The 24,560-nt window shown below is 36.9% G+C and overlaps 1 protein-coding gene across 1 annotated transcript in view; it reads left to right on the forward strand.

Moving 5' to 3' along the window:
• The window catches only part of NBAS (NBAS subunit of NRZ tethering complex), a 312,019-nt gene that overhangs the window by 117,644 nt on the left and 169,815 nt on the right, over window positions 1-24,560 (forward strand). Inside the window, exons 24-28 of the mRNA XM_070451500.1 lie at window positions 5,141-5,326; window positions 5,916-6,089; window positions 10,892-11,025; window positions 18,762-18,824; window positions 21,234-21,356. Coding sequence (XP_070307601.1) covers window positions 5,141-5,326; window positions 5,916-6,089; window positions 10,892-11,025; window positions 18,762-18,824; window positions 21,234-21,356 — 680 coding nt within the window. The remainder of the gene's footprint in view (window positions 1-5,140; window positions 5,327-5,915; window positions 6,090-10,891; window positions 11,026-18,761; window positions 18,825-21,233; window positions 21,357-24,560) is intronic.

The following is a 24,560-nucleotide window of genomic DNA, read 5'->3' on the forward strand; positions in this document are numbered from 1 at the left end:
ATATCTTGCATCTGTAAATGACCAGTTCATAGGGGTCACGTTAAGCAAAGGCCTAATTACTTTGCTGATTCAGGAGAAACTTAACCTGGTAATAATTGTTGAAAGTTATCAAGTGAGTTGAAGAGGTGCAATTTTTGTAGTTTGTATAGGCAAATCTAGGTTGTATACCATGTAGATAGATCCCTTTTAAGAACAAAGTCATCATTTGATTTACAGGAATTTATAAATACCTATAGTTGACTATTGTCTCTGGCTTATGAGAAAAGGGATCTTGTTTGAACCAGGTTTGTTGGAGCACTTTGTGGTTTTTAGTTGAACTTGCAGATGTAACACTTGTTATTTCTTGCCTTTTTGAAAGTGGCCAATGTTTTGAGCATGAGGTGATATCTCACTGTGGTTTTGATTTGCTTTTGCCTAATTTTAATGACTTTCAACATCTTTTCACATGCCTGTTGACTGTATGTCTTCTTTGGAAAATGTTCAGCTCCTATGCCTGTTTTTTAATCGTGTTTTTGTTTTTTGTGTTGATTTGTGGGAGTTCTTTATATATTTTGGATATTAACCCTTTGTCAGATAAATGATTTGCAAATATCTTCTCCCATTTGGTAGGTTGTCTTTTCATTTTTTCTGATGGTTCCCTTTGCTTGCAGAGCTCTTTAGTTCCACTAATTTGTTTTTTCTCTTGTTTCCCTTGCCTGAGGATAGATACAGAAAGATTTTGCTAGACTGATATCAGAGAATGTTCTGCCTCTGTTTTCTTCTAAAGGTCTTAGAGTTTCAGGTCTTACATTCAAGTCTTTAATCCATTTTGAGTTGATTTTTTTTTATACGGTATGGAATAATAGTTTTACTTTCATTCTTTTGCGTGTGGTTGTCCAGTTTTCCCAACACCATTTATTAAAGAGATTGTCCTCTCTCCATTGTATGTTCTTTGCTCTTTTGCCATAAATTAATTGTCCATGTATATGTGGGTTTATTTCTAGACTTTTAATTCTGTTTTATTGATTTGTATGTCTGCTTTTCTGCCAATACTAATTTTAGTGTTTAATGACTAAAATTAGTGTTGCAAAATATTTATTCAGGTTTTTAAAAAATAGCACTGACGAAGGAAAAGACCTATACTGGAATGCAAAATAAATTATTTTTTACACTTCTTTATTTGGTTGTTTTATTAATAACTTATTTTTTAGGGACATTTTTGGTTTATAGAAAAATTGAGTAGAAAGTCCAGAGTTGCCATATACTCTCCTCATCCCCCCACCCATTCACTAGTTATCTCTGTTAACATCTTTCATTTGAGTAATATGTTACAATTGATGAACCAAGATGTCTTAGTGGGCAGGTGGATAAATACAGTGGTACATCCACACAGTGAAATATTACTCAGCTCTAAAAGAGAGGTGAGCAATCAAGTCATGAAAAGCAGTGGAGAAACCTAAAATGCATATTCTGAGTTAAAGAAGCCAGTCTGAAAAGGCCACATACTGTTTGATACTGGTTGTGTGACATTCTGGAAAAGGCAAAATGATGGAGGCAGTAAAAAGTTCAGTGCTTGCCAGAGGGTGGTGGTGGCCGGATGAATAGACAAAACACAGAAGATTTTCAAGGCAGTGAACATACTGTGTTACCATAATGATGGGTACCTGTCATGCATTCGTCCAGATCCCCAGAGAGGAAGCACCAAGGGTGAACCCTCCTGTAGACGGTGACCACTGAGTGATAATGGTGTGTGCCTAGGTTCCTTACTGTAACAAAGGCGCTTCCATGGTGGGGAGTACTGGTGATGCAGGAGGCTGCGTATGTGTGAGGGCAGGGTTAATGTGGGCCGTCTCCGTACTTCCTGCTCATCTTTGCTGTCAATCTACAGCTGCTCTAAAACATGAAGTATGTTAAAAACAAAAGCGGGAAAAAAATAGCACTTTCTGAAATAAAAAATTTTGAAGTCTAATTATAATTTCTAGACCTCTTGATTTCTGTTTTAATGATTAAGAATAATTATAAAGAGAGGAAAGTGGTTTGGTGATGCTTTATTTAGTTGGCTATATACTTTCTTTCATCGCTTTTAGTTATTTAGAAACGCTCATAATTGAGATACTGTTCTTTAGCTTTGTTTTATGTATTGACGTTTCATTAGGTTTGTGCTACAATCAAAGTGGTATCTGACTCAGTTTTATCTTTTTCATTTTTAGAGATTTAATTGATGTAGGACTACTTCTTCCTTTGTGCCTATTTGGCTTTTGAAAACTTGTTTGTTGGTTTACGAAGATGTGTACATTTAGTGGTGACATTTATCTAGTAAGGGCTTGGGGTATGTGGTATAATTACGTAAGTTGTAGTAGAGCCTGCTTTAAGATGTCAATAATTTGATTTTCAAACATTGTTACTTTGGTAAGTATTTTGGAAAGCAACCAATTCAGAGTTGATATTAGAAACCCAGATCTGGATCACAAAATGGGTTAGTTTCAGATTGCTGATGTGCTGCATGTTCAAGCAAGTCAAAGTTGTGCTTGAACAAAGTTGTGTTCTGTGCATCAGGTTTCTTCATACTTTCTGAGACTTTCTGAGTTTTTTTAAAAAAATTGGTATACAGGTAGATGCGACCTTTCTCACATTAAATGTATGTTTGTTGGGGGTACTGCCAGATCCCTTCTCTTTTGCCTTATGCCTTCTCTACTGCTAGTTTTCTCCCATATGTTTATTTGCACCACTGTTTTCAATTGAACATGCAGTTCTTCTTCTTCTTCTTTTTCTAAACCTCCTTATCTGTCAACTCCTGAGTCTCGGAAGGGCTTTGGGTGGATCTGTAACACTGCTTGGAGTTTTTTCTCTGCACTGTGACTGTTCCCTCTCCCCGCTTTTCGCTCTTTTCTCTCAACAATGCATCCCTCATTATTTTTAGCAATGACTGTGCTTTGTATTTCATGGAGAAAGCTGAGAAATCATTTCCATTTGCCCTACTCTTTCCAGCTTTCTCAGAGGAAGCGGCCCCTCTTCTTTCATTCACTGGCGCTTCTTTCCTCCCCTGTCCCCTAGGTTCCACACTACCCGCTCGCTGCTCAAGATTGTATCAGCAGTCATCTTCTCTCTCTGTCCTCTTACCTTCAACCTCTGGTCCATTACCCACCTTCTCCACCCCACCTTTTTTGAACATAAAGTTCAAGTCATTACTATTTTGTGTGTATATATTCTCCCTGGCTTTTGTTTTAGCTGTCTTCTTTCCATCACAGCTCAACTCAGACACAGCCACTTTGCTCCTGGTAATCAGTTTCTCAGTGTTTGCTCCTCATTTCCCTGGTGTTGGCTGCTTCTGCAACTCCATGGAAGTACCATCAGTAAGGCCCCCTGTTAGCCTTTTAATGGCAGAGCCCCTTCCTTTGTTGTTTAACAGCATTGCCCTTTGACACCACTGGCCCCCTTCCCTGCACTGTCTTCCCCTTAGGCTTCTGTGATATCATTTCACTCTCTTCTATGTCTTTGTGTGAGCTGGTCACAGTCCTCTCCTCCATGTGGCTCAGGGTCTTTGACTTGTCCTTTAAATATTGCTGTCTCTTGGAAGCTATTCTTGTCACTAGTGGAGAGTCTTCTGATGCTAGTAATCACAGTTCTCCTAACTAGTTTTCTTATTTCAGTCTGGTTCATTTCTAGTTCATTCATATTTCATTTGTCATTAATTCAATAAACACTTACTGAATATTCTTTCCAACGTATAGCCTGTTTATGACATACCTCAGTCAAAAATCCTTCGAATTTGCATTTCAAGGTAAACTGCAAACTCCTTAGCTTAACAAATGATGTTCTTTTTTATCTGACTTTTCCCAGCTACTCTAGCCTTGTTTTTCATCCCTTCACTTCATACCTTTTCTTTTTTTTTTTTTCAGTTTATGAAACTGATTGTACTTCCACAACACTCATGCATCTCTCCCTTTCATGCTGTTCTCCTGCCCTTCTTTCTTCACTTAGTAATATCCACTGATTCCTTAAAACTCATTTTAAGTGGTCTCTCCTCTGGGAGGCTTTCTGACTCTCAGGTTGGGCTGCATGCCCTCTTCTTTGAGATCCCAGACACCCTCACTCCACTTCAGTCATTAATTTACCAGATTGTATTTCCCTGTGAGATGGAGATATCTTTGAAAGAAGAGACCTCATCTTACTCAGTTTTATGTTCCTAACATTTAGAATTGTACTCAGTACCTAGTAGGTCCTCAGTAAATACTCCTTATCCTAGGAGTAAAGGAGTAAGGAAGGAGCAGTATAAGGCACTGTGGGTTAAGGCAGCGTTAGATGATTTTGCTGTCAATGAGAATATGTAATGTTATAAATCTGATTAGGTGATAGGAGTGAAATTGCTGTATGTCGAGCATCTATAGGAAAATTGTTCTTTGTTTTGCTCTAAGAAGGTCTAAATAGTTGTATAGAGACAGAGAAATTGTCTCCCAGAGTTAGTCATTCATTAAGTGTTTATTGAATGTCATCTATGTGGGTGGCATTGTGAAAGAAGAGGTATTGAACAGGAATATGGAAGCAGAACGTTCTTTTGGGGAGAATGGTCTAATGAACACAGATTAATTTCACATTATCACGAATTGGTGGTGGTTTAGTCACTAAATTGTGTCTGACTCTTGTGACTCTATGGCTGTAGCCTGCCAGGCTCCTCTGTGCATGGGATTTCCCAAGAATACTGGAGTGTGTTGTCATTTCCTTCTCCAGGGAGTCTTACCCACCCAGGGATCAAACCTGCATCTCCTGCAGGCAGATTCTTTACCATCTGAGCTACCAGGGGAAGCCCATTATCACTTATTGTTAATATCTATGGTCCCCACACCCTCCCAAGTTTTGAGAACTAAGTAGGCATGTAAAACAGCTCTGAAAACTGTAATGCTCTATGAATTGAAGATGATTGTCTTTTATTTTTATTTTCAGTTTTTCTTGCAGATTATTAGATTCTTTTGAGGCAGTTTGGTGCTGGTATATTTTGTGAAGAAGTCTAATGTTTTTGTACTAAATAAGAATATTAATGATAATGTGATTTTTTTAATATAAAATGACTAAGAGTTAGGTTCTATACTGGAGTTTTTACTTTAGAAAATATGTGAAAGAAAGACATAATACTCAGAGACTTACTGTCTCCTTTCCCTTTTAGGTTGACTGTGCGTTGTCGCTTATTCGACTTGGAATGGAGCGGAATATTCCTGGCTTGCTGGTTCTCTGTGATAATTTGGTTACTCTAGAAGCATTGGTTTATGAAGCTGGGTGTGATTTAACCCTAACCTTGAAAGAACTGCAGCAGATGAAAGACATTGAGAAACTAAGATTATTGATGAATAGTGTAGGTTTGATTTTAAAAGCTTCTTTTTAAGTGTTCCCTATGTACTTTGATGAATATGTATCTCAAAGCCAAAAGATGTAGTAGCCTTCAAACCAGAGAACTTAGTCAATAAAGGAAGGCTTCTTGACTTAAAAAAAAAAATTAAATTTTATGAATAAATCCCTGAAGTCATCCGAAACCTTTTTGGCTGTTTTTGTACCTTCTTTGCCCTTCATCCATGCTTATCTATATATGACTATCCCCCGCCCCCCCCCAGCTAGGCATATTTAAATCAGCTGTCATTCTAGTAATCATGTTTCTGAATCTGTCATTATGCTGGGCTTAGGCTGTGAGGTCCCTCTAGTGTGTTCATGGCACTAAGGAGATGGGCTCCAGTGCTCTTGTGTTGGCTCTGCCGACCCCAGACAGCAGGTGATTCTCCTGCTGCCTCTGGGGTCCTTATGAGGCATGGACTGGAGTGTCTGTTTGAGAAAGTGTTGGCTTTCATTGTTTGTCAGTCTGTTTATCTTTGATCTTTATGACTTGTCTGTATTACCAGGTGTTAATATTTAACTTAACGTGTGTTTGTTTTGGTGAAATGCATTTTCAGTGTTCTGAGGACAAGTATGTGACAAGCGCCTACCAGTGGATGGTTCCCTTTCTTCATCGCTGTGAGAAGCAGTCTCCTGGAGTGGCTAATGAGCTGCTAAAGGAATATTTAGTAACTCTAGCAAAAGGGGACTTAAAGTTACCCCTGAAGATATTTCAGCATTCCAAGCCTGATGTAAGTAGAAACGTCTTCAAAGTCTCTGTACAGTTTCCCCTTAAGAATTACGTTTTATTTACAAAATTTGTAATACTTGGCTTTGCAAGTAATTTCTCTTCAAACCAGAAGTGGTGGTCATTTTATTTTTTAAAAATGTTTTATAGATTGAGTCCAAAAATATCTTGAAAGTTCATCATTGATGTTTATCTTGATTGATATACTCAAAGTGTATTGACTTACTACTACATTGTGGAAAAGGCAGTACCAAAAAGTCTTAATAGTTGAAAGATAATGATTTCCTACCATAGGCCTACTTTTCAAGTATTAACTTATTTAATCTTTGTAACAATCCTGGGAGGTAGATATGTTTATTATATTGATATTACAGGAAAAGAAAACCATGATACAGAGTGGTTAGGCAGTTGCCCAAGGTCAAGGTAAGGAAAGGAGCTTAGGTTGAAACATAAATTTTCTAATTTCCCAGACATGTTCTTAACCATTGTGCTTTACTGTAATAGAAGAAGAAAAGATTTCTGCCCTTGAAGACGTTCACAATATTTATTAAGTTCTTTAGAATCTCAAAAGGCGATCTTTTGATTATTCTAAATAGCTCTCACATTTGCTTAAGACTGTCTACCTGTCTGTCTGTGTATCTGTCTTTCTATAGGGTTCACATACTTTTTCACATTCACTGGTGGTAAGTTGTTTTCTTAAACGAGGCATACTTTTGCAACATAAATAACTGCTTAATTTAGCTATGAATAAAATATGCTGTTTCAAGGGATTAGTGGCTCCCTTTCCATTGGAGGGACTCATGCAGAATGGCATAGTACTTTGAGACACTAACTTTGTAGTGAGAGTTAAAGCCTCAGGTTGTGGTTTGAGCAGAAGCCGTTGAAGGCTTCCTCTAGTCCTAAATTCTAATTGGATGTTCTTGTACTGCCTTTGTTAGCAATCTGAAATCCTCTAAGGTGTATGGTCATAGGCCAGTGTAATATAGACAGAAAGGAAAGCATTGCTTACTTAGGCTCACACAGTTTTTGGTTTCTGGAAGGGTTGTCTGTCAGAAATGTCTGTTTATTGACTAAAGTTTTCCATCTTCTCATAAGCACCTTCCACTTAGTATTCTGATTTTAAGTTTGGGGTAGTTTACTGTGAGCCAGGGGTAGGTTGCTTATGACAGCAGAATGCTATGTGAGAAGCAGGATGGATTGAATATGAATGTTTTATGAGGAAGAAAGAAGTGACTTTAAATTCTTTCCAGTAATCTTGTTTGTGATCCTCCTTCTTTACAGAGTCTTGTAAATCCTTTGTATAGTCAGCTTTTTGTTGTTTTTACTTGGCAATTTAGCATGTGCCTTTTGAATAAAACATATAGCCATTTGTTTTTGTTGAAATTTGTCAACATCAAAGCAGAGAACGATGGTATTTGATGGGCTCTTCCTTTCCAATCTGCTGTCTCTATCAGTGTTATCTTTCTGCAATGCAAATTTGATCATGTCTTGATCTTTGCAGTCTCTGGTGACCTACCATTTCGGGGTAAATGTTGGGCTGTGGTAAGTGGTGTAGAAAGTTCGCTGGGGTCTTCTTTTAGTCTGCCTCTTCAGCCTCATTTCCCTCTACGAAGGCACTCGTTTACTCACACTACTCACCTTATCACTCTGTCAGGTTCTTTTATGCCTTTTTATGTTCTTTGACGATGTTTCCTTTGCTTGAGATAATCAAGCCCCTTTCCATCACTTAGAGGTTCTGCAGTGACTCAGACAGTTAAGAATCCGCCTTCAATGCAGGAGACCTGGGTACAGTCCCTGGGACGGGAAGATCACTTGGAGGAGAGCATGGCAACCCTCTCCAGTATTCTTGCCTGGAGAATCCCAGGGACAGGGGAGCCTGGCTATAGCCTGGGCTATAGTCCATGGGGTCACAAAGAGTCAAGCACAACTAAGTGACTAACACTTTCGCTTCTTTTAATTATAAATACCTACCTATCAGTCAAGATCTGGCTGTCATTTATCCAATGATTCTGATGCAAAATCAGTGTTATGTACAAGTAATTTCCACTCTTGTTTTGCTGTGCCCACCATTCTCATATGGGGATTGAGCTATTTCAGGTTTCAAAAAGACTGCCATATTTCCAGTTCTCCAGTACTCACAGGGTGTGAGCCTTCGGGGTCCAGAGTAGAAGCACTGGATACTTCCTTGGCCCTTCTCCTTGAACATCCAAGACTGTATCCCAGCAATGAGGACACAGGGGATCGTCTGCTTAACATGAACTCTCAGCTGCAGTTTCCTGCTGGCCTGCCTTGGACTCATACTCCTTAGGAAGTTGAAAAGTGCCTCTGGGACTGTGCTGTTCAGTATGGTAGCCACTTGCCATGTATGGTTCTGTAAATTAAAGTGGAAAACTCAGTTACTCAGTCCCACTAGGTTTTTATGCTATTCACAGTATTTTATAATTACAAACCAAGCTACAATGTCCATATTTATTTTGTGTTGTTGGCATATATATATCTTTAGGGTATATTCCTACAAGGGGATCCTGGGCTCTACGGGTTGGGTTGTGTTGGTATTACTGCATTTCTTTTCAGATAGGTTGTTCCAGTTTACATTTCCACCAGTGATGTATGAGCATGGCTCTTTCTCCACAACTTTGCAGACAGAATATGTTGTCATATTTAAAAAGTTTTTGCCACCACGATGGGTGAAAAATGGCATTTCAGTGTTGTTTTAATTTGTACGTCTCTGAATATGTGTGAATTTGATCATTTTTCCTTGTGCTTCACAGGCATTGTCATTTTTGTGAATTGTCCATTCCTACCTTTTTTCTGTTGCTCATTCTTTTTTCCAATTTTCACTTGGATTTTTGTCTCTTTGTGCCTTAACTTTTAGAAATTCATGTGTATTAGTGTAATTAATTATTTTTCTGTGGTTTCTAGTGTGAATATTTCACCCAGTTGGTAGGTTATCTTTTGACTTTGTTTATGGTATATTATATCATGCAAATTTTTTACACTTCCTTTTCTGTAAAATGGGCTTCCCTGGTGGCTCAGAGGTTAAAGCGCCTGCCTGCAATTTGGGAGACCTGGGTTCAATCCCTGGGTTGGGAAGATTCCCTGGAGAAGGAAATGGCAACCCACTCCAGTATTCTTGCCTGGAGAATCCCATGGACGGAGGAGCCTGGTGGGCTACAGTCCATGGGGTCGCAAAGAGTCGGACACGACTGAGTGACTTCACTTTTATGTAAAATCGGAATAACACCAGTACTGACTTTACAGGATTGTTTTGAGGATTTGTGAATTAATGCACATGAGGCACTTAGAAACATTACCTGGCACACACTAGTGCTTCCCTGGCAGCTCAGATGGTAAAGAATATGCCCACAATGCAGGAGACCTGGGTTCAGTCCCTGGGTTGGGAAGGTCCCTTGGAGGAGGGCATGGCAACCCACTCCTGTATTCTGGCCTGGAGAATTCCATGGACAGAGGAGCCTGGCGGGCTGCCTCCATGGGGCTGCAAAGAGTCAGACACGACTGAGCGACTAAGCACAGCACAGACACACAATAAGAAAATGAGAAAAGTTAGCTACTTTGGTTAACCTTTACTGACGCTTTTATCGTGCCCTGCGTTGCCCCTGTTTCACCAGTTTGTCACTTTGCAACCTCAGGTAACTTACTCTTTGTCAAATGTTGATGTCAAATTAATGATCTATTTTGTAATACCTTGAAGAAGAACATATATATAAATCCTGTAGCCCAACTACTTTAGAAAACTTTACTTCCCTGGTAACATCATTGTTTCTTCTTGGCGTCCTTTTCTTCTATTCATCTGTTGATGTGATTTTTCTATTGAGAAAATACCCTTTTGGGGCAGCTTCTCTTCATCACTTTGCTGTTTTGGGGTTTTTTTTTTTTTTTTTTTTGTGAGTTTCTACTAAAATGTTGAAAAGCAGTAGATCTTTATTGTGGAAATCATCTTAATCTTTATTTTGTTGTTGTAAAGGGCTCTAAGAAAATACTTTCAGTTTTCTGTTTTGAAGGCAATAATATAAGCATTTTACTTGTATTAATTTATTTAATTCTCACAACAGTGCTATGAGGAAGATGTTAATATCCCAGTTTTATAGATGAGAAAGGACTTCCTTGGTGGCTCAGATGGTAAAGAATCTGCCTGCAATACAAAACAAGGCACAAATCTGTTACTTCTATATCTCAGAAAATACTCTAAGAATGGCCCTTGCCCTTTGTGGCTTGCAATGGGAAAGTGACCCTAAATAGCCATATTTCTGCATCAGAAATATGGAATATGTCTTGGGATATGAATATTACTGCATTACAATGTGACTTCTTTTGAATAAAATGTCAATACTGTTGAGTTAAATGACTAATACTTAATGCATACTGAAAATAGCAGGTTTGAACATCTCTGAATATTAGTTAAGGAATTTTATGTATTTTTTTTTTATTGAAACATAAAATTTGGCTTTAGGGTTAGAAATGTTGTTTTTAATGAATTGCCTTTTTAATTCACTATGTTTCTTCTGTCTACTTTATCTTAAATGGGTCATAAATTGAAGAATCTGTTTTCAGCAGATGCAAGGCTTATGGGTACAAATTGTCTTTTCTCGCTGATTCTGTAATTAAAATGCAATTTCATTTAGAGTTATTAAAGACCCCAAAAGTCTGTAAGCTAAAAAAAGCCAAGATTTGTTTCTGCAGCTGATTAATTGCACTATTTAATATTCTATTGACCGTTGTACTGGTATATGGCAAAACTGAATGTAAATCTATTGACATTTCATACAACATGCTTTATTTCTCTAGTTGCAGCAAAAAATCATTCCTGATCAGGACCAACTAATGGCAATAGCACTAGAATGCATCTATAGCTGTGAACGAAATGACCAGCTTGCTCTTTGCTATGACATATTAGAATGTCTACCACAAAGAGGATATGGGTAAGAGTCCACAGTGTGTCATTTTTGTGGTTCTGTCTTTTTACTTTAACAGTTAAAATGAAAATGTTGCTTCTTGAATGTTCATTATAGAGAATTTGGGGAATATAAAATAAATGAAGAAAATGAAATCGTATGCAAACCTGTTGCCTCAAGATGGGTTTTCTAATCACTATAATATTGTCAACCTTGATAATTATCCTCTAAAAAATAAACAATATCACTGTTACCACAACAAGAAGCACTTTAAGTGGATAGACAATAATGTGTCTTTGTTTTAAATTGTGTTTCTAATTAATCTTTTCACATATTTTTGGGCTAGCTGTCTTTCTTCTATGAATTGTTTGTTCTTGGCCCTTGCCCTGAATAAAACTTTTAAATAATAATGTGTGGATATACATACTTCATTTTCTTTACATCTTATTTCTTTATTGAGATATAATTAGCATTCAGCACAATGTAAGTTTAAGGTTTAAGCATAATGACTTACGTATGTTGTGAAATGATTATCACATTTAAAATAAAACTTTTTTCCTATGATGAGAACTTTTGGGATTTACTATGTTAGCAACTTTCCAATACAACATACTTCAGTATAACAATAGTCATCATGTTATACATTATATCACCAGTACTTATTTATCTTATAACTGAGAGTTTATACCTTTTGACCACCTTTATTCAGTTCCCCTTCTGGTGACCACAAATCTGACATCTTTTTTGGTTGTGGTTTTTTTTTTGTATGATACCTCCTGTAAGTGGGATCATACAGTATTTGTTTTTCTCTGTCTGACATATTTCACTTTGCATAAAGCCCTCAAGGTCCTTCCATGTTGGCATAAATGGGTGACTTCCTTCTTTTTTATGGCTGATTAGTATTCTATCATGTGTGTGTATATCACATTTTCTTTATTCTTTCCCTTTATCCTTTGATGGGTCGTTAGATTGTTTCTGTATCTTGGGAATTGTAAATAATGCCGCAATGAACATGGGGTACAAATATCTCTTTGATATAGTGATTTGGTTTTATTCAGATGTATAACCAGAAGTGGAATTGCTAGATAATATGGTAGTGTTATTTTTAATTTTTTGAGGAGTGAATATACATATTTTTAACAGGGCTTATGTTTAAGTAGAAATTTACATAACATTCTTTTGGATCATTTAGATGTATGCAAACCGGATTTGTATTTTCTCTTTGAAAGTCATACAACAATCATTACTTTAATTATACTTTAAAAATGTAGTATATATTATAAATTTCATATCTGGAGAAGTTAATGAAAGCACATGGAAAAGCACTGAATGAAAAATTAGTGGGCCTGTCTCTATGCCTTTGTGATGACAGCTGAGTCACTTATGTGGTCATCAGTTTCCTCATTTGCAGAATCAGCTATTTAGACAAGAAGTCCTCCTCATGCTCTATTTATTTTTCTCCCACCTCTTTCTTCTTTTCTCTCTTTTCTTTCCAAGGAAATATTTGTTTTTGTGTGTGTGTGTGTGTGTGTGTGTGTAATGAATGATAAAAGTCACTGATTTTGCAACCCATTGTGAAATAATTGTTTCATGTAATCTTTCAGTTCAGTTCAGTCGCTCAGTCGTGTCTGACTCTTTGTGACCCCATGGACTACCACTTGTCAGGCTTCCCTGTCCATCACCAACTCCCGGAGCCTACTCAAACTCTTGTTCATTGCATCGGTGATGCCATCCAACCATCTCATCCTCTGTTGTCCCCTTCTCCTCCCACCTTCAGTCTTTCCCAGCATTAAGGTCTTTTCCAATGAGTCGGTTCTTCGCATCAGGTGGCCAAAGTATTGGAGTTTCAGCTTCAGCATCAGTGCTTCCAATGAACACCCAGGACTGATTTTCTTTAGGATGGACTGGTTGGATCTCCTTGCAGTCCAAGGGACTCTCAAGAGTCTTCTCCAACACCACAGTTCAAAAGCATCAATTCTTCGGTGCTCAGCTTTCTTTATAGTCCAACTCTCACATCCGTACATGACTACTGGAAAAATCATAGCCTTGACTAGATGGACCTTTGTTGGTTAAGTAATGTCTCTGCTTTTTAATATGCTATCTAGGTTGATCATAGCTTTTCTTTCAAGAAGTAGGAGTCTTTTAATTTCATGGCTGCAGTCACTATTTGCATTGATTTTGGAGCCCAAAATAAGTTTCTCACTGTATCCATTGTTTCCCCATCTATTTGCCATGAAGTGATGGGATCGGATGCCATGATCTTTGTTTTCTGAATGTTGAGTTTTAAGCTGACTTTTTCACTCTCCTCTTTCACTTTCATCAAGAGGTTCTTTAGTTCTTCTTCACTTTCTGTCATAAAGCAGAAATTCTGGTGTCATCTTTAATAGTACTGAAATCACGTGAAAACTTGATGGGGAAGGAATACTCGCATGGTACCATGGTATTACTTTAGAAGACATTTTTAACTTTTTTTTGTAATTTCATAAGGGAAATTTACTTTTATAAAGTTCAAGTCTGACTATTGTCACGTTTGATCAAGTTATCAGAAATGGCATCACTTAGAGTCAGATAGCCTAGCAGTATGTGCCTCCTGGTGAGAAGCGATATGAAGTAAAATTATTTACCCTGAATCTAATCAGTACTTTAAGCTGGACTTCTAGTTTACAGTAAATGTAGGGAATAGGAGAACAAGTTAAATAACACCTTGAAGAAAAAACCAGATAAATACAGACTGAGATATTCTAGAGGTCAGGTTGTCTTCAGTTTGAAAAGTCCGTGTCGTGAATAAAAACACATTGGTGGGGGTGAGGGGGAGCTATTCTGAAATTAAGGTGTCCAAGGGAACGTAATCCCCTTCAAATCTTTAACTATAAAATAATATTATCTACTAGTTAAAATGAGGACACTGGGAGACTTGTAATCGACAAACAGTTTTGGGCTACTCTCATGCCCCATCCTTGGATACCTGTCTTCATTACAGATCATGTTTTTTTCCCTCAACTTTGTGTCCTTTAAAATATTATACTCATATTGTTTACTGATTTTCCAACTTCAGATGATTATTGACTGTGTTTTATGGAAGCCTACCCTGCCCGCATACCTACTTCTCCTAACCGTTTTCTCAGTGTAGTTAAAGAAGTATTTTTATCGTTGTGATTATGTATATACTGTTTACACAGAGCTAGTTATGATTGTATTTTCTCTTTATGTATTTTTTTCCCTTGGATTGAATAATTTCCTTGTCATTGTTTCCATTTATTCCCCTTACTCTTCTAACAGAAGTCTAAAACTCCTTTTCAGGGTCAAAAATATCTGGTAATCTTTCTTTTCTCCTTTCACACTCTCTCTTACTTCAAAGAAATGTCTTAGAATTGTCTTTTCTCCTCCTCTGGTATGCATTTATTGTTTACTCTGCTGTACATTGGTCATCTCTCCTCTGTTGTTATGTTGCATTTCTGGAGTTACTATCTTCTCCTTTCTTTACTTATTCCCTCACTTTGATAGAACACAGTCTTGAATAGCTTCTTGTCAAATATCACATAGAAGCATTCTTACTTTAAGACTGTTCCATGTCAGAAAAATGTCATGGTTGCATCCTTACACTTGAAAGGCTTGGCTTGCTTGGAGATCTGGGTTAATGGTCCTTTTGCTTGTGAGCTTTGAAGGCATCACTCTTATCTTCTCCTTCCAGTGTTAGTGAGAAGTCCAAGGCTATTATATGGCTTTTTTCTTCTGTTTTTGGAATCCTTCCTACCCTTCATCTCTAATGTTCTGAAATATCATAAGGATGTATTTTATTGTGAATCTGTGTTTATCATTACATAGTGTGTTCCAACCTGGAAACTCATGTCCTTCAGACTATTCTTTCTTATATTTTTTCCTGTTATGTTTCTTTGATCAGTTTATTTGCATGCCCTTCTATTTTTCTTTTTTGCACACTTTAAATTTATTTACTGCCTTTTTTTGTTATTTTTTTCCCTACATTTTGACCTTTTGTAATATGGTCTGGGAAATTTCTGCAATTTTATCTTCTAATCCTTATTTTGAATTTAAAAATTTATTTTGGCTTTCTTAAATTCCAAGAATTTTTCCTCATTCACTTTAAAACCAAATAATATCCTGCTCTTTTTTCACAGATGCATAAACCCTTTCTATACACCCTGCATTATCCTCACCCCGCCATGATCTTTGATTTTTCATATTTTGTTTGCATCTCTGCTTTAACTGTGAGGTCCTTTCCTCCATGTCTAATGATTCTTGATCATTAATTTATATCTAATAAGTAATAATTGCTATCTTATTGGATAATATCTGATTGGATGTCTTGTGACAAGCTGAAGGCTTTTCATTATAGGGGTCCTTAGGAAATTGCCTTATTTGTGAGCAGCTAGATTATCTGTCTTGTTTTAGTTTTGATTTCTGGAGGATAGGGTAATCTTGCATTCTGTCTATTGTGTTACAGGGATGTTAGGTGGTTCATAAATCCTGATTGTTGATCTCTTTTCTTTAAGAGTTGAAGTGCTGACCCCAAGAAGGAATCAAGGCAAATAGTCTTGTTCCTGGTAAAGCTAAATGGAGACTGTACTAGTGGTTAATACTTCCCTTCCTTAGTCCAGGTTTAGGGAATATAGAAAGAAAGAAAAGGTGTAATCACGGGGGGACTCAGCATCTGTTTATTACCGAAAACTGTGCAGATGGGACCACAGGCTCCTTCACATCTTTGGTGAAGAGCAGCAGGTCTACCTCTGGAAGCCATGGGGGTTCTGTAGGTAGCACAGGACTGGTAATGTGGATTGTCTTAACAATTTTTTAGCAAAATATCATTACCCATCCTTTAAAAACTCAGCCCAGTGGATGTCAGAGTGTCTCAAGTCAAAGTGCTTTTCTCAGAGGGTATCAAGAGATGCAGAGCCCTTTCCTTGACAAGCACCTCATAGGGCAGAAGTGTTGGGGAAATTCTTTTTACATGATCTTCAGGGATGACATGATGGTCCCTCTGCCTGCTTGATCCCCCCTTGGTTGTCCTTGAATCATCTAGGTAAAAATCATTGACTTCCAACTGACATGTGCAATTTTTAAAAGTAAACATACTAGACTTTGTTCTTCAGTAAGGTCAAAGAGGCATGAATATCAATTAGAGCTTATCTATCAACTTATAACCAGTAATTTGCCTACTGTGAGGGGATTTAGTCATTATATCAATTGAATGATGATATTCAGAGAACATTTTTTTTTTTTATGTAGACATTATAATGAGGGGGCTTCCATTGTGGCGCAGCTCGCTAGAACATGGAAGCAACCTAGATGCCTACTGACATATGAATGGATAAAGAAGCTGTGGTACATATACACAATGGAATATTACTCAGTCATGAAAAGGAACACACTTGAGTCAGTTCTGAGGAGGTGGATGAACCTAGAACCTACTATACAGAGTGGAGTGAGTCAGAAAGAGAAGGATAAATGTTGTATTCTAACACATATTCAGAATCTAGAAAAATGGTTCTGAAGAACTTATTTACAGGGCAGCAGTGGAGAAACATAGAGAAAAGACTTATGGACGTGGGAAGGGGAGGGTGAGATCTATGGAAAGAGTAACATGGAAACTTACATCACCATATGCAAAATAGACAGCCAACGGGAATTTGCTGTCTGGCTCAGGAAACTCAAACAGGGGCCCTGTATCAACCTAGAGGGGTGGGATGGGGAGGGAGATGGGAGGGAGGTTCCAAAGGGAGAGGATGCATATATACCTATGGCTGATTCATGTTGAAGTTTGACAGAAAACAGCAAAATTCTGTAAAGCAATTACCCTTCAATAAAAAAAAAAAAAAATCCACCCACAATGCGGGAGACCTGGGTTCGATCCCTGGGTTGGGAAGATCCCCTGGAGAAGGGAAAGGCTACCCACTCCAGTATCCTGCCTTGGAGAACTCTATGGACTGTATAGTTCATGGGGTCACAAAGAGTTGAACATGACTGAGTGACTTTCAGTTTCTCTATAATGAGGGGATGAGTATATTTGTTTTCAGAGAGTGTGTAGGCTAAGAAATGCCTTGTGTGTGTGTGTGTGTGTGTGTGTGTGTGCGCAAAAGCTTTTTTTCAGCTTCAGATGAATGGTTTCTGATCTAACAGACTTTTAAAAAAATTTTTTGGTAAACAGACACAAAAAGCACGATAATCTTCTGTTGTTCCATTTATTTCTTAATGATTGTATTTCATTATTGTAATTTTCTAAATAATTTCAATTATAAATTAGTCTAGTATTAAAGTATAGGCCTTCAGAATATTTACTCTGGTTCTTTTTGCTCCTCATGCCTAGTTTGTCAGTTTACATTCTCTTAGTGATTAGTTGTTTATTTTCAGTGATTAAATGGTTTTATTTACCAAATGGTTAACCATATATTTTTTCAGTATTTAGGATATTAGATTCTTGTGTCTTACCTAGACTGCACATTCCACCTGGCTGAAAAAAAATCTTTAGTCATTATGTTTGTGAATGTCATTCACAAAGGAAGAACATTGTATTCTGAAAATCAGTGACAACTTGTTTATTGTAAAGCTACAAAATGATAATTTAAGAATATTATTTCTGAATAAGTATGTTAATTGAAGTTAGCTCTGACAAATGATCTTTTGTTTTTGAAGGACTTTAAGTGGAATATACCCTAATTTATCACTGCAGTCCAAAGCTGAAAACTTGGTTTAAAAAGACAGTATAATCTTTGTAAATTACTTGAAATAATTGCCACATATATTTAGACCAGGACAAATTGATAGTTTTAAAAATAGTGAGGTTTTGGTGTTCAAGGTAGGTCACTCTTAATTTTCCAAGTCCAGATGAGATTTTTATTTGGTTTTCTCATCAGATCATAAGATCTTGCTTGAATTCAGCCAGATCATTGGTTGGAAGGCATCAGAGTGTGTTGGGCACAGTTGTTCTCAGTTGAGAGCTGTCCCTCCAAGGCTGGGGCACAGAGTTGCAGAGGGCGGCTGGGGGCTTTTATAGCAGTTGCTTAACTTTTCTGCCATATTCCTTTCACTTGCGTGTGTGTTATACTGTACTAAGTCTGTCCTGTCAGCCATGTTCTTATTAGTTTATGATCTTTTTTGTGGTAATGTTTCTCCTAGTGTCCCATCTAATTATTTCCTGAGAGAGAGTTTGCTGGTTACCTCAACTCCCTGGTAGGAATTATCTATATGATGACTATGTACTTCTCCTTCACTTTTAAATATTACAGTGGAGGCAGTGTGAAGGATGAGATGTAAAAGACCCTTGAGTATATAGAATCCTAGTGGACACGTCCTATGAGAGTCACAGGTGGTGTAGACAGGACCAGGACAAAGCCACTGTGAGGCCCGTGGCTTCTAATCTATTTTATTGTTTTAAAAAAAAACAAATAAATGACAGCTTTATTCTTTATCACTTCTTTGAAGAAAGACTACAGTTGATTTATAATTCTTTTTTGCTTTTCATCAGAACTAAACTAAAAGTCTTTAGGAAAATATTTGCCCATATCTCACTAATCTTTAATAGAAAATACTGTTCTGTTCTAGTATTTTTTATCTTAATCTCTTTTGAGTTATGAAAGATGCTGAATGAGTGTAGGAGATGAGACTGACATTTTACCTGGACAGTATGATAACCACTTTAATTTATTAACGTCCAAGGGAAACATCATTTTTTTTTAAACTTGAGTTTGGTATTTTAGGTAAAAAGCTACTACTAAAACTTAATTTTAATTCTTTTTTTTATCCTTCAGTCAGAAAACAGAGGTCACGACAGTCCTTCATGACATGGTAGACCAACTGGAGCACATTCTCAGGTGAGAAAACTGGCAGTCTGGTCTATGCTGATTAAAGACATCTGTTCAAGAAATGTTACATTAAATATGCCCAGTGGTCATTTCTACTTTGATCTCATATTTGTTTGATTCTCCTGGGAGTGAATGAGTCTAATGCTAGCTTATCTCAGCAGAATGCTACAGTAGTGGAAACATGAACTTTGAAGACTAGTAGCTGTTGCTGCTGCTAAGTCACTTCAGTCGTGTCTGACGGAGTCCCAGGCTCCTCCGTCCATGGGATTTTCCAGGCAAGAGTACTGGAGTGGGTGCCATTGCCTTCTCTGAAGACTAGAAGTGTGTTCAAATCTAGGTGTTGTCACTTACTAGCTATGTGATCTTTGAGCCTATGGTTTTCTTAGCTGTAATACCTATAATATCTAACTCATGAGATATGAAACTAATATTATATTAAGGGCTTCCCTTGTGGCTAGGGTGGTAAAGAATCTGCCTGCAATGAGGGAGACCTGGGTTGGGAAGATCTCCTGGAGAAGGGAAAGGCTACCCACTCCAGTATTCTGGCCTGGAGAATTCCAGTCCATGGGGTCTCAGAGAGTCAGACACGACTGAGTGACTTTCACTTTCACTTTAAGCTTTTAAAGTACCTCACACTTAGTAGGTAAATAAGAAATATTAGTTCCTTCAGCAGTTACTACTTCTGCCAGCAAACAGTGTTTACTTTACTCCTTTTTTGGGGTATACTAAAGGAGATCAGTCCTGGGTGTTCATTGGACTGATGCTGAAGCTGAAACTCCAATACTTTGGCCACCTCATGTGATGAGTTGACTCATTTGAAAAGACCCTGATGCTGGGAAGGGTTGAGGACAGGAGGGGAAGGGGACGGCAGAGGATGAGATGGCTGGATGGCATCACCGACTCGATGGACATGAGTTTGAGTAAACTCCGGGAGTTGGTGATGGACAGGGAGGCCCGTTGTGCTGCGGTTCATGCGGTTGCAGTCAGACACGACTGAGCGACTGAACTGAACTGACATTTGATTGAATATTTGGATTATAGTAGTAACTAGCAATATTCTTTACTGTGAAACTGAAATATTAAGCTCTTTTGGAGACTGAAAATTTCCAAGTTGCTATTCAGAAAGTGTAATATTGTTTACTAGTGTTCATTTTTATATTTATATATAATGTGCTTATATGTAAGTTTTAAGTATTTACATTAAAATTAAATTTTAGTAATAATAAACTTTGTTCTTCCAATATACAGTTGTGGAAATTATGTAATAACATCACTTGATAGTGTTAGTATGTAAAGTACAAGTATTTGGAATCTACTAATTTGATGTCTCTCTCCTCCCCACAGCCTCTCTAAAAAATTGAGCATAGTTTGAACAAAACTTAATTTGTTAAGTCAATATAGATTCATTCCTTACAAATCTACATGGTTTCTTTTATTTCCCTAATGAAATGGGAAGGAGCTTTCCCAAAGAGATACTGTATAATAAGCATAATGTATTTCATAAAAAATTATTGCTGCATGAGAAACATTATTTATTTCACCACATGTTCCTGGATGTAACTGTGAATTGTGTTCATAGTCAAATTATGCTCTCAGTACCTCAGGCAAACAGTAGCACCCTGTAGGTTTCTGGATGATTCACAAGTGTTTCACTGTTCACCTTAATTTACTAACCTTTTAAAAGGAAAGCTTTTCATTCCTGTTCCAATTTTACCACATAGCCACTAATAGTTGATAAATGTTTAGTGTATACAATGTCAGGTGAAATGACCCATTAAACTTACCTTTATGAAGAGTTACTGAATTTTATATGACCTAATTCATAAATGTGAGATTTGGTGAGAACAACAAGATGTATATACAGTGCTGATAATTATGGAATAAGATATCCTAAGAAAATCCATATAAGAACAGGAATCTTATTTGTTTGTTTATAGAATGGATTCCTTAGGAAGATTGAGCCTTACAGTATTTCTGTGGTTTTCCAGCTCTAAAATCCTTTGCTTATTGCTTTTCTAGGAGCCTTGCCTATAACAAAATACTCACTAGGGTTGTTAAGAGTTAAAGCTGGGTATTGCAGTGATAGATTTGGCTTATTTTGCTGACTTGATGCTTTTAGAGTATAGCAAAATTGTGAAAGAGATTTTGAGATGAGGATATGCCAGGGTTTTAAAAAGATGTTAACTCACCCCAAGAATATTGTAATAAAAGTCAGTAGGGGAAATAAAATTTGGTGTATAGTTATTAGCTTTTCTTTGGCTAAGAATTAATGTAATGTGTAAAATTGGGTCATTCTTCGTGCTACTTTTTTATTTTTGTTTTAAGTACTTAAACCTAAGTTCTGCTTGTATGTTGAAGATTCTCAGAGCTGTTTTGTTTGGTAGCAAAGCGTATTGAAAAGTTCTTTTTTACTTGCAGTGTGTCAGAGATTTTGGAGAAACATGGACTTGAGAAACCAATTTCCTATGTTAAAAATACTCAGTCTAGCTCAGAAGAGGCACGCAAGCTGATGGTTAGATTGACTAGGCACACCGGTCGAAAGTGAGTAATAAACACAATTAATTGATAATTGTGCATGATTAGAAACAAATACTGCGTTTTTTTTCTTTTTCTGACTTCACTGGATTATAATTGACCAATAATAAATTGCACATATAAAGTATAGAAGCTGATAAGTTTTGATCCACGTATGTACCCATGAAGTCTTCACCTCATCAAAATAATGATCACCCCGAAAGCTTTCTTTTGCGCATTTATAATCCCATTCCTCCTCCTCCTTCTCCCCATCCCCTGCCCAGGCTATCACTGATCTGTTTTCTGTCTCTGTATCTTATTTTGTATTCCCTAGAATTTGATGTAAATGGAGTCATAACAGTATGCTTTTTGTCTGGCTTCTTTCAGTCAACATAATTATTTTGTGATTCATCAAGTTGTATCATGGATCCATAGTTTATTCCATTTTGTTGGCTGACTACTATTCCATTGATGGATTTACTGTGCTTTGTGGATCTGTTCTACTTGTTGAGGGACATTTGGTTTATTTTGAGTTTTGGCTTTTGCAAATACAGCTGCTATGAATACTCATGCAGACGTCTCTGTATGGACATGTGCTTTCATTTCCTTTGGATAAATTCATGAGAGTTGAATGGCAGGATCATATCGATAGATGGATGATTAACTTTTGGAAAAACTGTCTTCCAAAGCATTTGTACTGTTTTTTTTCTTTTTTTAATCAGTCTTTTAGGAGAAGTCCATCCTTGTCAATAGTTGGTATGGTCAGTCTTTTTAAGTTTAATAGGTATTAATATGTTGTGGTGTCTAATTTTGGTTTTAATTCCTTTCTCCAAAAAGTAATAACATTGAGCATCTATTTATGTGATTATTTGCCATCAGTGTATCTTCTTAGATCATTTTAAAACTGAACTTTTGTTTCTTTACTGATTTTGAGTTTTGTTATATACTCGGGATACGAGTTCTTTCTTAGATATATGCTTTTGTAGAGATTTCCCCCCATTTGTCTTATCTTTTCATTCTCATACCTGTCTTTTGAAGTGCATATTTTATACATTTTGAGAAGATCCAGTTTATCAGCTTGTCCTTTGTTGATTGTGTTTTTGATGTCATGTTATGAAACTTTTGCCACAAAGATTTCCTCCTGCCATTTGTAGTAAAATTTTTAGTTTTTTCCTTTTGCAGGCAGATTCATGGCCCATTTTGAGAGTTCATTTTTGTTTATCATTCATGATATAGATTTTTTCTTAATACCTAAATATTCCAGCATCATTTGTTGAAAAGACTATCCTTTCTGTACTGAATTGTTTTTGCATCTTTGTTGACTATCAGTCATCCTTTTAATGGGGGCCTATTTTGGAATTTTTTATTTTGATCCATTGATCTATTAGTCTATCTTCTAAGAACCATACTATGTTAATTGTTATAGATCTGTAGTAAGTCTGAAAATTGTTGTAAATTTATAGGAAGTCTTAAAACTTTCTCCTCATCTCTTTTTGGACAGTTTATTATAGTTATTGATTTATGTGCCTTGCATTTCCCTTGAAATCATAAGCTTATCCAGAGGAAGTGTTATAGTCACCGTACAAGTAATTTGGAATCTTATATGTCACTGGCCATCTCTCAGTTTTTAAATGAATAACTTAGAAGATTCTGACAATGTAAGTCTTAAGATTTCTTTACAGCTGTAAACAGTTGGTCAGTATTTCCCACCATGTTGGCTCTACCTTAGAACACACTCTTCAATAAGAAAGCCAGAAAGAGAAAGATCATTACAGTATAGTAACACATATATATGGAATTTAGAAAGATGGTAACGATAACCCTATATGCAAAAAAAGAAAAAGAGACTCAGATGTTTAGAACAGACTTGTGGACTCTGTGGGAGAAGGCAAGGGTGGGATGTTTCAAGAGAACAGCATCGAAACATGTATATCTAGGGTGAAACAGATCACCAGCCCAGGTTGGATGCATGAGACAAGTGCTCAGGCCTGGTGCACTGGGAAGACCCAGAGGGATGGGGTGGAGAGGGAGGTGGGAGGGGGGACCGGGATGGGGAATACATGTAAATCCATGGCTAATTCATTTCAATGTATGACAAAAACCACTGCAATGCTGTAAAGTAATAAGCCTCCAACTAATAAAAATAAATGGAAAAGAAAAAAAAAAAAAAAAGAAAGTGTTGGTGCTGCTGCTAGATTACCGGCTGTCTTTCCATTGAATCTCTCAAATGCTTTTGAAGTCTTTGAAGTTAATTTCTACTTATGGCATTCTACTTACTGAGAATATGTAAGAGAGCATGGCCTCTTTCTTCAAGGTAGTCAACTTGAAATGAATCTTAATTATTTCACGTATGCTACCACGGCTTGACCTTCAGCAACTATAGAACTTTTTTATGCATATTCTAAATGGTGACAGATTTCAGTGACTGTGTCACTGATGAGGTTTTACCATCTTGAATGCTGTACTATTTTCTCTCTGGAAAATAACACATGCCTTCATTCCAAAGTGGTAACTAATACATCATGTTTGTATTCAGGTATCTCTCTGTCAATTTTCAAAGCTCTTGTTATAGTGCCCCCAAGTTCTACTCTTGGTTCTTATTTACTGAATGTATTCTGAAAAGACCACTGGAAATAATGTCTTATAATTTGTTTTAATTAGAACTTGTACTTACAGCTAGCCATGTGTGAGCAAGCATTAATACCATCTGTCCCGCGCTGCTGGTTTCCAGAAGAACAGCTGGGCATGAGAACTTGAATTCAACTAGACAGTGCCCAGATCTGGTTTTATGAAGCTTGTGCAAGATGGACACTCAGTTTTTCAAACATTTTGCTACTTTTTTGCCTGCAAGCCAAATTTGAAAGAGCCCTTTAATTTTTTGAAGTCCACCCAAAGAGTTCACATACCAATGTCTAACTAAGGGAAGCACTTCAGGGATTATCCTTGAAGACTTGCAAATATGTCAGCTTGTTTTATGTATTTGTATGCTGGAAAAGAATGTATTCTCTTAAGCTTTATTGCATATGGGATAGAAATAATTGTTCATTTTGTGTAACAAATATAAAATGCTAGAAGCAAATTTTGTTTTTAATGCATAAGAAAGAAAACAATGCATGGAAAAGAAACATCCAGTTGGTATTTGACAAACACAAAACAAAACCTACCCTTTTCAAGCAATGAGATTCATGATTATAAGAACTTCAAAACTAGAAAATAAACATAAATGGTGTT

The sequence above is a fragment of the Odocoileus virginianus genome, chromosome 2, assembly GCF_023699985.2.
Source record: "Odocoileus virginianus isolate 20LAN1187 ecotype Illinois chromosome 2, Ovbor_1.2, whole genome shotgun sequence".
In the NCBI taxonomy this organism is placed as follows: Eukaryota; Metazoa; Chordata; class Mammalia; order Artiodactyla; family Cervidae; genus Odocoileus; species Odocoileus virginianus.